This window comes from Lonchura striata, chromosome 4 (genome assembly GCF_046129695.1).
Source record: "Lonchura striata isolate bLonStr1 chromosome 4, bLonStr1.mat, whole genome shotgun sequence".
NCBI lineage: Eukaryota > Metazoa > Chordata > Aves > Passeriformes > Estrildidae > Lonchura > Lonchura striata.
In genome coordinates, this window is record NC_134606.1 from 67,357,881 (window position 1) to 67,372,890 (window position 15,010).

At 44.1% G+C, this 15,010-nt stretch overlaps 1 protein-coding gene across 2 annotated transcripts in view; it reads right to left on the minus strand.

Annotated features, from left to right (window-relative positions):
• Positions 1-1,687: 1,687 nt before the first annotated feature.
• JADE1 (jade family PHD finger 1) overlaps positions 1,688-15,010 on the minus strand; it is a 43,548-nt gene continuing 30,225 nt past the window's right edge. For both annotated transcript variants that reach the window (XM_077783040.1, XM_021541610.3), the window contains exons 6-11: positions 12,754-12,965; positions 11,929-12,096; positions 10,184-10,300; positions 7,380-7,910; positions 5,701-5,818; positions 1,688-5,175 (exon numbers count right to left, since the gene is read on the minus strand). In XM_077783040.1, coding sequence (XP_077639166.1) covers positions 4,274-5,175; positions 5,701-5,818; positions 7,380-7,910; positions 10,184-10,300; positions 11,929-12,096; positions 12,754-12,965 — 2,048 coding nt within the window. In that variant the 3' untranslated portion in view covers positions 1,688-4,273. The remainder of the gene's footprint in view (positions 5,176-5,700; positions 5,819-7,379; positions 7,911-10,183; positions 10,301-11,928; positions 12,097-12,753; positions 12,966-15,010) is intronic.

The window sequence follows — 15,010 nt, forward strand, 5'->3', positions numbered from 1 at the left end:
TACATGGGGTTTTTTTGAAGTTGAAACATGTCATAGCTATTATTGTACAATTACAGCCAAACTCCCATTTTTTCTTTTAGCATGTATTACAGGCATTAGGTAGGTGTTTAACTGATTTTTGAAGTGCTCACATCTTGGCCTTAACTGACACAATTGCTTGTCCTTCCACTTAAATGTGAAGAGTGCAATTCTGGTTTCTAACCTCTCATTCAGCTGCTGGGTAGTGCTTGCCCAGTGCTTGATGGAAATGTCTCATTTGGATTAATAAAGCTGTGTGTCCATGGCAGTGGATCTTCAGCATATTTGTATTTTAGAGGACTGAACTGGGCTGATCCCCCTGTGGAAGCAAGACTTTGTGCTGCCTCCTGAAATCTTGGCTGTTTAGGTAGAGCCTGCAAGATGGATGCACTCTTAGAAACAATTCCTGCTTCCTGCAGTGAAAGCCACTAGTTCCTACAGTGGTTGCTTTTCTTTTTGATAGATGTCTCTATCCACTGCAATCTCTAAATCTCAGTTTTGGTTAAAAGATGTTGAAGATTCTCCAAAACAACATGGATACATTTTTCAGAAGCTCCAAGCAGCTGTTTGGATGAGATTTCCATCAATCAACAGAGTGATACAGAGGCAGGCAAGTACCTTGTTTCCATTTGCATGATGCACAGCTGAGATGATGACAGGCCACCTGGAAGATTTTGTGTGAGCCATTAATCCCCTTCACTCTTCAAAGGCAAGCTCTGGCTGTGAAGTGAAACCTGGCTGGAAGGGGCAGTCGCTTCTCAGGATCTGGGTATTTGTTCCTGGAAACACACAGCACCTGTGTGCTTCCCTGTTAATTATGATTATATTCATTTCACCTTGGGACGCAGCTCCTATGTGGTGCTGTTTGTTTGCCAGAACAGGAGCTGCACAAGGGATTGACACAAGCACCTCATGGTGAAGGGAAGGGGCAGGAGAGCAACTCCAGCAGATGACACAGGAAAGGAAAAGGTTTCTATCCTGATCTGCCTTGTAGCACCATGAACAGGAATGTGGTGACATGGAGCTCATCATACACCCACCACCTCCTTTCATTTCCCTGAGGTGACTAAAGGAGGCTACTCCCATGTTGCTCCCAAATTGGGATGTCTTATTTTTTTTCCAAGATGGATTGCTCTGGGTGTCCTTTCACAGCCTTGCCTTGCTTTTCTTGCTCAGCACCAAGTCCATTCTGTATTTCTGCATCTGGAGTTAGAGGAATCTTCATCTCCTGGAAATCCTGCCGTGCAAGAAAACATTCTCTCAAGTAATGCATGATCTCAGGCAGTTTAGAGTGTGAATGAACTTTCAGCCTGATTATCCCAAAGACCCAAGGCTTCAAACCTCATGTTCCTTTTCCAGTGGAACACGTACAGAGATTTTTGTAAGGATCTTTTACATCCTGTCTACAAATGTAAATGCTTTGAGGTAAGCAACATCTCTGTGAGGATGCCAAGGACAAAACCACACAGTTGTGCTGTTGATGGGATGGGCACAGCTGTCAGTAACAAGCAGTCCTGAAAAAAAACCCTTAAAAATTTACAAAATCTTGCAGCTGCAGTGTGCATGGTGATACCTGTACTAATCCATGAAAGCTGTTCACACCATTGCAGTGAAGTGTTTTTGTAAGAAGCCAAATACAAATACGGGGAGGTCTAAACCACTGCTGGCAAGCATACTGCAAAAATGTACAGCATTTATTCACATACAGACAAAAGGCACAATTCTACGGAATATTTTAACAAAAAATACAGCTGTTTCAACTAGGTCTTTAGAAATACTTCAAAAAAGGGAGAAAATAAATACAGGATTGGGCCATGTAATATAAAATAGTCATCTCTACATATACTTTTTTATTTCTGTTTCTCTTCATGCACCTTTTAATTAATTTCAGCTGAATGGACACCAAAGCTAGGCACATAGTGAAAAATCTGTACAAATTTTACAAATGTCATCACAATTGTCTCAAACTTCTGAAATCAAGATTTGTACACAACATGAACCCTTCATTTAGATCTGTGTGAGTTTATAACCTAACAAATGGCATTCCAGGCAACTCTACAGACGTTCAGCTAGCCTACAGAACACACGGATCATATCAAAGATCTCTTGGTCAGTCAGCACAAAGAAAGGTCACGCTTGGAAACAGAAATCCACCAAATGCCAGTAAAACACGGGGTGGGTTTGCCACTGCAGTACCTGTAACACCTCCTGCTGAGGGCCAAGCACAGGGACAAAACTAACTTACAGAGCTGGTCGTACCACAGCCTTTTTGGTTTGGGGTCAGCTCCACTGGAAACCTCACAAAGCTTTCTGCCCTCAGTGCCAGGGGACACAGCAGCTAAGGCATTCACTCTGCACAACATAAGCGTTCCTGATATATAGTGCAAATTAACAAGGTACCTCTGTCCAAGGGCTGTGAGGTTAAAGGTTTACTCAGAATCCAAATTTAGGGTATTCCACCCATGGCTTGACAATTCCTGTGTGGTCATGAGCTTCTTTCTTACAGAAAATACCAGTGCCTGTCTGGAGAATGTTGCTGGATGTTGAGTAGAACTTACTGGCCTTTTCTCTGTCTGCTGATTGTACTTTGAAGACATCCCAAGAGTGACTATGTAACCTCAGTCACCAGTGCCCTACCTGACTATCACCTCCGTAAGTTATGTATTATTCTTGGGACCAGCAACAGGATTTTGAAAGTGTATTACCTTACATAACAGGGATGCATTCTGGTAAAATATTTAATCAATAACATTACCTTGCATAGCAAGATAGGGTTTTAAGCCTTTTTTATTTTCTGATTGAATCCTCAGTCCTATGGCAGAGGAATTGTGTGTTGTCAGTGTTCCCTCCTCGGGAGGCAAAGGTCAAGCATTCCAAGGTGAGTGGATGCCGTAACAGCAGGCTGGGAGTGGGAAAGGGGAGGAGAAGGAGGCTCTTTATGCCTGTCTCTCCATTAACACATTGCTGCTACAACTTTTCCACCGGTACATACCTCTCCTACATCTATGAAAAATTCCAAAATGTACAGGCTCCTAATGCTCCACTGCGATGTGTTCACTCTACTCAGTACAAAACAGTATCCTCACGACCTGTTTATATTATTGCTCACAGCTTACTCATTATTGCCACTTGCAATTATTAAAAAAGTACACAGTCAGAATACAAGTTCCCTTTTCCATCAAATCTAATCCATAATAGAACGAAATAGTTTTTTCTTTGCTTGACTGTAAAGAGCTAATCACAATGTATTGCCTTTGTGTTTTACCCTATTTAAAAATATATATTTGTGTCCATTTAAAGCAACCTTTTAGTGTCATAAGCCTGACTCTCCCAGTACATATCATTAGTGCATCTGTGGTGGCCTTTGGGAAATCCTCCTGCCTAGTGCCATAGAAAACTTCTGTCTGGAATTGTCATCACACTCCCAAAAGCAGGTGCCTGACTATGGGTGACAGGTTATTCCATGGAGTGCTGGAACCCCCAAACCTGCTCCTTGCTCAGAACTGAGCCATTTGGAAACATCCTTTGTGTCAGTCCCAATCTTTCAAGCCCTGCCCTGTCCCTTCCTCCTCCTCCAGTGCAACGTTGTGGCTGTGCCTGGTCATCACTTAGTAAACTCTGGAGCATAGTTTGAGCTGCCACCTGTGCTCAAACTGAACACAACAGAACACATTCTGCAAAGAGAGAAGAAAGAGTTGTCCCTGCCCAGGGACAGAGAGCATTTCTACTGGGACTTACCAGTGCAGTGCAGTATGGTCTAACAACCATCTTCCATTCAATACACACGAGTTAAATTAAGAGCTTGTGCTTTTCCAGAAGTCAGGGGAAGGGAGTCAAAGTTTCAGTGCCTTTTAGCTAGAAGGGATGAATACAGCCTGATTCTGCCTACCCCACATCCAGCCCCTTTTAAAAGATTTTTGTGAGCTATGTGCATCCCAACTCCTGTTTTAGTAGTGATGTCACTTTTTTGCCTACTCAAGAAAATTGCAAATAAGGGAGATTCCAACTTCTCACAGAAATGGGGAGGGTGGGGGGTGTGGATGGGGCAGAGGAAAAAAAAAAAAACAACAAAATAAAACAAAACCAAAGAGCTTAAAACAGCTTTAAGTGCATGTAAACATACTTATACAACTCAGAAAAAATGGCCTTTCATTTTGTCAGTCTGTAGCTCCAAGAATGCTCCTCTCTCACACTGATGAGTAAGGTGGAGTTGGCTTGTAGGCAGTGACTCTGGTGCCCCCATCGCTGTCTCCAGTCAGGTCGCCAGGATGCTCCTCCGAATAATGTCTGTCCTCCTGCCGATGCTGCTGCTGGGACTGAGCCTCTGCTGCCTGCACTTCTTCTCAGCCACTTCTGTCTCCGAGTCGCTCATTTCGGCGTCGGGGACGTAGCCATCGTTCTCACTGTCAGGCTTTAACTTGCTTTTCGTCCTCTCCTTGGCTGGAACTCTGCCCACGCCCAGGTAGGGGTAGCCGGAGTTCTGGCGGCAGGTCTCCTCCAGGCTCTCCCCCTGCTGCTGCCTCTCCCCCTTCTTTGGAATTCGGAATCCGCCCCAGTTTTTCCCCGGGCTCGTGGGCGTGGTAGGCACTTTAACTACTGTCTGATGAGAGTTTACTTTGCCCAGACCCCCGTTACATTTAGGCACTATATCCCTCCGAGTGCCAGGCGCTGACCTACCACCGGAGTGGTTCACAGCCCTTTTGTTTTCCAGTTGCCTCTGAGAGAGTTCCGTGGGTCTCAGCGGTTTGTGGTTCTGTTTAGAAGTCTTTTCCTTCAGCTCTGCTTTCGCCACCTCGCACTGCGGGCGATTGTCTCTTCTCTTCCTGTGCTCTGGTAGAACGGCGCTGCTTTTCTGCTGCGCCGATACAACCCGTGTCTCAGCGAAGGGCTTGTCAAAATTTAAAAAGCTGCCTGGAGCTGCGCCTCCTTCCCTCGGGCTGGGCTGCCTCAGCAGGGATTTGCTGTCGTTCCCAGACCTGTCTCTTACCCTGTCTCTCTTGTGGGGTTTTTTCAAGGAGTGGGCCAGAGATGTGCCCATCTGCTTCCTGAAGAACGCAGAATGCCACTTCAGGTCCTCGATCTTGGGGGCGTTGGGGCCCAGCGACCGGCTGTTGAACAGCACCGTGTTTTCCATGGAGGAGAATGAGGAAGGCACACCTGCACGGAAGCAAACTAAGTTCAAGCAAAGCAATCCCACAGCTGTGTAGATAAATACCAGTTTTTCAATGTACCTGTTTTAACTCTGCTCCTCATGCCTGACGTGTTCACATCAGAAATGTGTATTTGGTGCCCGTCCTGCTCTTTTAGGTCATAACTACAACTCTGTGGCTATGTCATGGTTTTGCAACATCCTGCTGGCTTGGTTTTATCTTCCTCTACCTGTGCCTAATGACACTTGTAGTAAACACAAGTCCTAGCACTCTTCTGTCTACTTAGACAAAGATGCTCCTCAGAGACAGAGGCAAAAAGCAACCAGCAAGCCAATCTCACTGATGCCATCTAAAATATGGATTATTAGTTACTCAATAGTTCAAGGATAATCTGGCCACTGCAGTAATTTTAAAGGTATTCATCTTTCTGAGGAATGAAATGAGAACAAATGAGGCCCTGTTTGTCCTTCACAGCCTGCAAGCAAACCTTGTCCCTGTGCTCTAACATGAGGAAGGGAACACTGAGGCATACCTGAAACTCTTTCTTGTTCCAACTGCTTTGTGTAGCTGTTGAATATCTGTTCCTGAACTTTGCAAACAGATCTCTTGATTTTTTCTCTCCGCGTCACCATGTAAGTGAGGTTACGCACCTGGAAGACAGCAAGGGGATGGGTTTTACAGGAATTCTATTCACAGGGTATTGCCCTTACCTGTGCTTTGAATTAATTCAGGTGGAGTATTATACACCTTTTAAACAAATGGTGTACAATTGAAATTTAAACCATTTAAATTTAACCACCTTCAACACAATTCTTAGAGAACAGTCTATTTAACTGACAAATTACCTGTTGAATTGACAGGCAATTTAATTGACAGTTTATTCCATCAGATTTGGAGAACCATACCACAGAAGTAACTTCTACAAACACCTGAGTTACAGACACACGAAATCTAGGAAAATGTTGGAAATCCTTGAATGTACTCAGTATTAAATTCTTCCCAGATGAGGGAATGATTGAGAAGTAGAGGTAGACAATTCCTCTCTCATTCCAGGGTTCCTCTCTCTCATTACAGGGTGGTGCCCTGTGTTACAGCCTTGTGGACTCATCTGTGTTTGCTTTTGCAAAGGTCCCTTTTTCAAGATGTACAATCAGTGGAAACAGACTAGTAAAACATTAAAAATATTACTAAAATCACATATCCGGTTTTGACATCACATTTAGAAATGGAAGGGATGCACACAGAATCATTTAAGATCCAGGGAACATAGTTACAAACTCTAATTATTTAGCTGATCAAAGAGAAGATGACCAGAAAGCTTGAGCACATGGAGCAAGAACAAAAGATCCCAGGTAACAGCTAGGATCTGGGCCATCTGAACAGCTACAGAATGGCCATGGGCTAGAGTTGAAACTAAGATAAAAATCAGAAGAAAAAATTAGTTGTAAGAGTAATTAGACATCAGGATCCTTTACAAAGGATGCAGTACATCCATGAGAACCTGCTGTCCCGATTTAAAAATTAGACAGTATTTTGAAAGAAAGGCTCTGGTTCACCTACAGGTTACTGAGGTAGGACCTCCTGAGCTAGCTTTCATCCATGACCTACATAAGCATGTGCTGTAGGGACATGAGAAACTAATTTCAGTGTTCTATCTGGCTCTAAGAGCTCTTAAATTAATCCAAAAAGAAAAGAATTCAGGATCAGATGTACTTACTGAAACACCAAACTGATCCTACAGAACTGTTCTTCAAACGTTCAAAACCTAAATAAATCAAACATCATTTACCTCCCAAACCTACACAGATAGTCCAGGGCAACATCATCCTATTCTGGTATGCCAATGAAAAACAGATCTGCTACAAAACAAGCTAAGTTTCATCATCATTTTCACTGGGTGAAAGGAGCATGGAAAGTCCTTAAAGGCTGAAAAGGCTTCAGCTGGGGGCTGCAGTACAGTCCACAGCCTTCAGAGTTAATCAGTAAAAAGGCACAAGCGAAAACACGACAGTGCAGTTGCAGGTGATTGAATGCTACACACCAAGACCTGCTGGCCCCGTGACTGACCTCTGTGTGCAAAGGGCAATTGCTGTGCTCTGGAGAAATTTAGTGTTAATGGCCTTGCCTGACAGCACAGCTGTGAGCTGAGCTGCAGCTTGGGGTGAACACAGTTTGGGAACTGGGCTAACTGTGGCCAGTGGCGGGGCTTACCCGCTCCAGGTCCTGCCGGAGGTGTGTGAAGAGCTGCAGCCTCCTGAACAGAACATCCTGCTCCCGTTTAGCCAGATTGTCCTCCTCATCCTTCTTTGGGGTAATCAAAGGCTTATTGAAATTGGATTTCCTCTTCAGTTTCCAGTACTGGTAAAGGAATTCCACCGACTCCTCAGGCAGCCGCAGCACTTTGGCCACTTCCAAAGCCTCAACAAATGTGTAGAACTCGTCCTCCAGCTGCTGGAGCTTCTGCTTGCGGAGGATGACCCTGTGGGCCTCCTCCTGGTTTTGATCCATGGTGTGGAAGGGGTCCATGTGGGCAGGAAGGGAGCTGTCCTGAATCCCATTCCTGTTCTCCTGACCTGGGCTTTCACTCAAAGTCTCAGCGTCCGCTTTCTTGGTGGAGCTGTGCTTGGGACAGTAGGACTTGAACTTCACCTCGTCGTTCTCTGCCAAGATGGTCTTCATCTCCAAGCCGCGGTCAAACGCGCAGGTGACGTGAAAGGCTGTTCTGCAGTTTTTCACTGAACACTAGAGAAAATAAATTACAATTAACCAAATAAATACAAAAGTTAAGAATGCACACTGCCTAAAACTGTTGGAGAAGTCGGGGCTGCTTTGGAAGAAGAACCATGTCACCATGCTCTGCTTGTAAGCTGCACGTACTTCCTTGCTCTCTTTAATTAGGGTTATGACTTAGTGCTTCCAGGCCAGGCAAGGATCAAATGGTCCAGAGGGACAGGAGTGTTTAACTCCCACCTCTAGCCCCACCAGGCTATTCCATGAAAAAAACCCCATAAGAGGAACATCCCCACTGACACCAGAGCCACTTGTATATAGCACCATTACTGAAGTAAAATGTTCCCCTCTGGAATGTGCCAGCACAAGGGGGAAAAAAAGAAACACTGTGGTGGCTCCAGGCCAGTCTGAGACTTTTAATTAAAAGTCTTTCCCAGCACCTGGACCCATGTTATCCAAACGGCCTCAACCAAAGGGAATTTTTTTTCCCTTTATCCCAATTTTATAATGTCAAATATTAAATCACTGTCAACCATTACTTCATTTCACAGCCTTCACTTCACCTAGGAAAGGAGGAGAACAGGAAATTCAAATGTTGTCATTTTTCTTCCTACTTCGTGAACCCAGCCATCATAGAGTGGTGGGCACCAGTTCAGCTGATTTAGCACTTCATTTCCATTATATCTAATTTCCTTTTGCAAAATGCTATCATACATACCACCAGCCACCAGCTGAAAGGTTTAAATACATATAAATATGTGTATAGATATACAAGTACACATACATATGTGTTTGGACCCACTCACATTTCTGGGGAACAGGATTTGAAATGGAAATGAGCATTAGTGATCCTAACTAGGAAACACCAAGCCACCGACCCTGAAAGAGCAACACAATGCACTGGGATGTTTATACAGTGTTTTGTAAAGAAGCCAAATCTTTCTCCCCTCTGGGTTTTCCTACTCAGGTTGACTCAGCAGCCAGATGGCTTATAAAGGTATGGCAGGGTTCAAACTGTACAGGTTTTAAATGAGCAGTCTTTAATAAAAGCAACATATAAAAGGAATTAAAAAATACCAAAACATCTTTTGCCCTTTCCTCTCCTACTAACAAACAGGCCAGGAGCATCCCAACTGGAACACTGGGCAGTAAAGAGAAGTGCTTTAGCCATAATTAGCTCTTACTGCAGCTCATGTTTTGTTGGGAGAAGAGGGGAAAGCCTGTCTCACTGGGAGGAAATCTGTTGAACCTGGGGGAATATGCAGTCTTGCTTTTCCCAGCTCATTGCAGCTGCTCCCTGACCAGCCTGACACACACTTCCAGCTGCCACTTTCCCTAATTGTTGGGCACATATCAGAACGTGGCCTGGAGAACAGACAAAAACAGCTTCAGCTACATAACAGCAGCCAAGAGGAAGCGGATGGCCCTGCAAGGAGGGATTATGGTTGCAAATTTATATGCTGTGGACAGATTTATTTTCTCTAGTTAACACTTACTATTTCATACATTCCTCACATGGAAGTGGACTGTGATAGATTTCACTGGAACTACTGCTGTGTTGCTGATTTACAGCTCTTCTTGGCAGCCTCAATCACATAACTTGAGGCAGAGGAGAAAATGGAAATGATATAAACTCATTTCAAAGTAGTGTAAGACTTGAACCATTCTTGTGTCTTAATGCTGATCTGACCACCATGGATCCTGTAACACCAGGCTAGCCCCAGAAGAAAGAGCTCTACCTCAGCCCCCTTATGAGACTGAGTATCATCCCTCTCTGTCTCAGGGAGCTTCCTGAGGATTGTTTTGCTGCTGGAAGTGCTCTGAGGATGAGGAGCATCACCACAAGTCTGAGCTACATCTTACTGTCTTTTTCTACACAAGCACAACACTGCCCCAGATGGGTCACCTGTCCTTACATTTATTCTCAAGTCCATCACTTATTCTCAAGTAAAGGAGATCAACATCTTGTCTGCTGTCCCCGTGTCTCCTCTTTTAAAAATCTGAGGTTTGGTAATATGTTTTCTCAGTCTTTATAGATTTTTAATTTTTTCTTAAAAGGATTTTTTAACATTTCTGAATGGTTTTCCACTGTAAAGAATCTACAGGTGCTTCCAGCTAACAACCCCAAAATAAATAAGCACGTGAAACAACACTGCCCAGTGTAAAAATGCTCTGGGGTACAGATCAGTTCAGTTATGTCCATAGTAACAACAAACAACACATTTTCCTATCTACTAAAAACTGACAAAAGAAAACACCTGTGGTTACTTGTATAGTTAAATTACCTGTATAGAAGCTCCAACTTTTTCATTACAAAGGCTGCACACAAGTGCCCACCTACTGCTGGGAATGTGGGAAACTTTTGTGATGGGCTCCATTTTTTCAGGGCTTCCGATGCTCACCTAAGAGAAAAATGGGCAAAAACCTGGAGTGACTATGACACTGTTAACTGAAAAAAATAAACAGTTTTATTAAAGAAGTCAAAATCCTTGTGTGTTTATGTAACTTAGTGTGTCCCAGATTCCTCAGTTTATCAGGATCTAAAATTATTTTTTAAAAAAGGAAACAGTTTCTCACTTTGTGAACAAACCAACCAGTTTCAAGGTAAGGCCCACCAATTTAAAATTATTATACAGGATGAACACTTTGACTATGAGAACCCAGAGGAATTCTATCAGATTCAAACTTTCCTGATTCACCTTTAATGTTCTGTTTACAAAGTGAAATGATATCTGGTGTCCTTGTTAAATGAGCTTGGCCAGCAGCAAAGGCCTCATTTTCCAAGGCCTAATTCTGATTGACAAAGGGGATTTAATTAGTTTCATTACAGGTGAAGCATCATCCCCTGCCAGATTTTTTACCTAACCAAGTCACTATTATACCTCATTTTGAAGTTAAACAATGCTTTAAGGAGGGTTTTTTCTCTCCTAGAATCCCAGGACCAGCACCTGTGGAGTCTTTGCTTCTTTTTTGCCAGGGTCAGGACTAAATGTGTGAGATGGTATTTCTTGTTGGGACTCAGATGCTTATTAGTTTTTATCTATGTTACAGTCTCACAAACTGTGAGTTCTACACCACCTCACTCTAACAAACTAAAAATTGAGCTGTATCTCCCTCTCTCTACAAGGCCTTTAAGGATAAACTGTCCAATTAAGAAATGACACCTACATTATTTTTACTTTTAACCCAATAACTAATCACTCAAAGTCCACAATGTGGACTTTTCTGTCCAGTTGCACAACACCACCCAAACCCACAAAGAAGAAGGTGAAGAAGGAAGGATCGCCCTCTGCCCTAAAACCTCCATCTTGCTTTATGTATATTACTATATTCTAAAACCTTAAATGTAGGGAGCGCTGTCGCTGGGACGGTATAAATGAATGGAGATGAGAGATCTCTCAAGGCTGCTCTTGGGATATCAGGTTTATTAGGGATGGAGAAAAGGTCCTGCCTTGAGCTGCCAGATGCAGCACATGGCGAGGCTTGAGAGGGTGGGGGAGGGGAGAAACAAAAGGATGCTCTAGGAGAGGGGAAGTTCCAAGAGGGGGGAAGTTCCAAGAGGCCGTGTGGCCCCTCGGAGCCCCCTTTTCAAGGAGCTTCAAGGTGGGCTGGAACAAGGCTTGGGCCAATGGGGTTACATGCACTTGATGTTTTAGGGGAGGGTACAGGTGCAGGTGAACCATACATTTTGGGGGGTGAGATGGAACAGTCCATCTGACCCCTGGACCCATCTGTAGGCAGGGGCATTGTCCGGCTAGCAGAGAGGACTGTTCTCATCCTGGCTGTATTATTTATGAATAATTATATTTATCTATCCTCTCCAACACTTAAACTCTGTGTTTTTCACCCTGTGATATTACACACTTCTATTCAAACTACACACCCATAACCCCAGTTCTATCATTCCATTCTGGAATCCTTCCCCACGGCCTCAGGTCAAATGCAGTGTTCTCCTGGGGGTCAGTGCCTTCCAGCACAGAAAGTCTACAATTCCCAGCAGCCAGGGTTCCGAGCAGCAAGCAGCACCCACCTCTGGAATCCAGAGAGCACAGCTGACGTGCACCCACTTGGTGCCGCTCCGGGTGGGCTTCATGGCGCCGCCCTTCTTGGGGCAGAGGAGGCACTTGGGCCGGACGCCCAGCGCGCAGGTCCGGCACAGCCAGCTGCCCTCGGGCACCTTCAGGATCCCATAGCACGCCTGCGTCCCCACCAGCAGCGGGGGCAAAGAGAGCAAAGCAAACACCACCGTCTGTCTTTGGTTACACGCAGCCTCGCGCAACTCTCCGAGTTATTTTTACTCCAAAGGGAAAAATGCAGGATGGCGAATAATTAAGAGCGCATTTTTCAGAAGATTGCATCTTTACGGAGCCCTCTATCCCAATTACTATCAGCTTTAATGCACTTAAGTTTAGGTTTGATGTGGGTAGAGAAACCCTACAGGTCTGAAAATACCAGCTTTGCTCTGTGTATCTTGTGGGATAGTCATTTGTACTTAGAGCTGTCACAGGCCTAGTCCTTTATCATTAGTACAAAAGCAGTTAAGTAACATGCCATAAAATGTGTTTCCTGCTCACCAGACAAGTTTTTCCAAACATGAATGGCAATAGAAACTTGTTAACGCTGGGAAGGAAGGACAGGCTGATGGGAAGGCATCTGCCAGTGTAAGAAGCATCCGTGGAAACAGATAGGCTAAAACTGCATCTCTTATGTTAAGAAAACTTCTGAACTACCACAGAAAGGTGTCACACAGTAGTGCCTTTTTAGCACAGCTCTCTGGAATAAACCCCACATGTGTCCCTTCTGACTGCCCTTTTGGCAAAGTTTGTTACCACCTGACACCCTGCTGCTGCCATACCTGGTGCACACAAATATTGCATTTGTCACAGAACACCATTTCATTGCCATCCTCTCCATCTGGAGACTGACAGACGTCACAGACAACATCCTCATCGTATTCAATCCCCAGCCCTTCCTCCGTCTCGATGGCGTGGTTCATGTTATCGTAGCAGCGCTGCTCAAACTCCTCCATCACCCTTTCCATGGTGTACTCATCCAGCTCCAGCATCCCTGCAAAACAGGAGTTGTTCAGGAGTTGAAGGAGAGTGATAACCATCACCACAAACAGCTCCACCTTCTTTCTTAACAGCTGAGTAGACACAGCCAATCCCCACATAGACACATTTCATTCCTAGACAATCATGCCTGCTCCAGCATAAACCAGGGAAACTAAAAAAAAAAAAATGGCAAGGTTGTCTTACAAGTGTATTAAACTAACAAAAGTGGATTGTCCAAATCTTTCAACTTCTAAAAAAAAAAAAACTTTCCAAGACTGGTTCTGGCTTCTTGGTCTTGTTCTCATTTTTCCTTCTGGGACAGCACCATCTATGGCTTTTTCTCCAATTTTGCCACCCAGATGTTGACTCTGATGAAAGATTTGAAAGTATTTTGAACCAAGTGATGGAGCAGGGGGAGAAAATCAATAACAAAATCTGCTATGATACTTGGAAGGAATCTGCAGTTTCTAACAACAGTTGGTTTATCCAGCCCAACGGGATGCAATCCCAACTGAGGTCTTCATCAGACCCTACAACAATAAATTAATTTGTTTTAAAAAGTGAAAACCTGTAATAAATGCAACATCAAATCTGAGACAATAACTAAATGCAGTATCTCATGTCAGATTTCCTCTTTTCCAACAGCATCCATCAGAAAATTATTCATTACAAGGCTACAGACCCATTACGTTGTGGTATATTATAATTCAGATTTATTTTGAAATTGAAAGGCCTCCCTTCTCAGGTGACTCCCCCAGTTTATATCCTGGGCATGACCTTCTACATGTAGAATATCCCTTTGGTGAGTTTGGGTCACCTGTCCTGGCTATACTCCCTTTCAGTTTCTTTTGCTTACCTCCTCCCTGACAGAGCATGAAACAAAAAAGGAAAGAAAAGGAAGAAAAAAAGCCCCTGACTTAGGATAACCACAGACTCCAAAATATCAGCATGTTATCAACACCATTCTCATTAGAAATCCAAACCGCAGCACTTGTAACAGCTACTAATAAAAATCCAAACCACAGCTACTTGTAACAGCTACTGAGAAGAAATTAGCTCTATCCTAGCTGAAACCAGGACAGACAAGAGATGGCCACCTCAGGATGGGTGTTTTAACAAGAAAACTCTCAGCTCTCCCTGTGAAAAACTGAGCCAAAATTTCCACAAAACAAAGAGTAAAAAACCTCTCTACCTCCTCCAGATCAGAAGAGAAACACTCCACCAAAGTACTTCAGCTTCCCTCACTGACAGGTCAATCCTTGCAGCAGGGATCAACACATCCCATGCTACCCAAACTGAGCAGCTGAAAAGGAGCCAAGAGGGAACATCTAAAATCCTGCTGATTAAAGGATTTTTCCCTGCGACCCAGAACTGCTGCACCAGCAAAGCACATGATGGCAGGTTTTACACCAGCTTGCAACTGAATTGTATCTGCTCTCACTTTGTAAGTGACCCTTAGACATGTGACTGACTGCCTGTGCATTTGCAAGGGTCACAGAAAGGGAAGCAGGGGCTGCAGCTCCTGTTCAGATGTTCACAGTCATTCTTTTACAGAACCACTGCATGTTCTCAGTACCTGAAGCACTCCTACAGGGATCAAACAAAAACCAGGGAACTCACGGCCCCAGGGGCACTGTAAGGAAGTGCTTCAGGTGCAGATCAGGAAGTAGCTCACTTTTCAGATGCCCACTTGTAGTACCTGCAATGTGCAGTGTCTGACCAAGCACCCAAGAACAAATTTCAAGACCCCAAACACACTGCCTGGTACTGACAGGAGCATTTCCTTCCCTCTGCATACAGCAAAACTGAGCGGGTAACGATTTAGAGCAAACAAACTACAAGAAACTACACCAAAACACAAGATCCAACAAATTCTAGCTGTTCACTGTGCCATGTGCAGCATGTACTTCTAAAGGTTATGCTGATGTAGCAGAATGGGGCTCCCTGCAGAGGTACAAATCTGCCCCTCCTGTGCTGCTCACACCCCACTATAGGATCCCTCTTCTGGTTTTGGCAAAAAACAGATAGACTGGATATAAGGATACCAGGCAAACAATA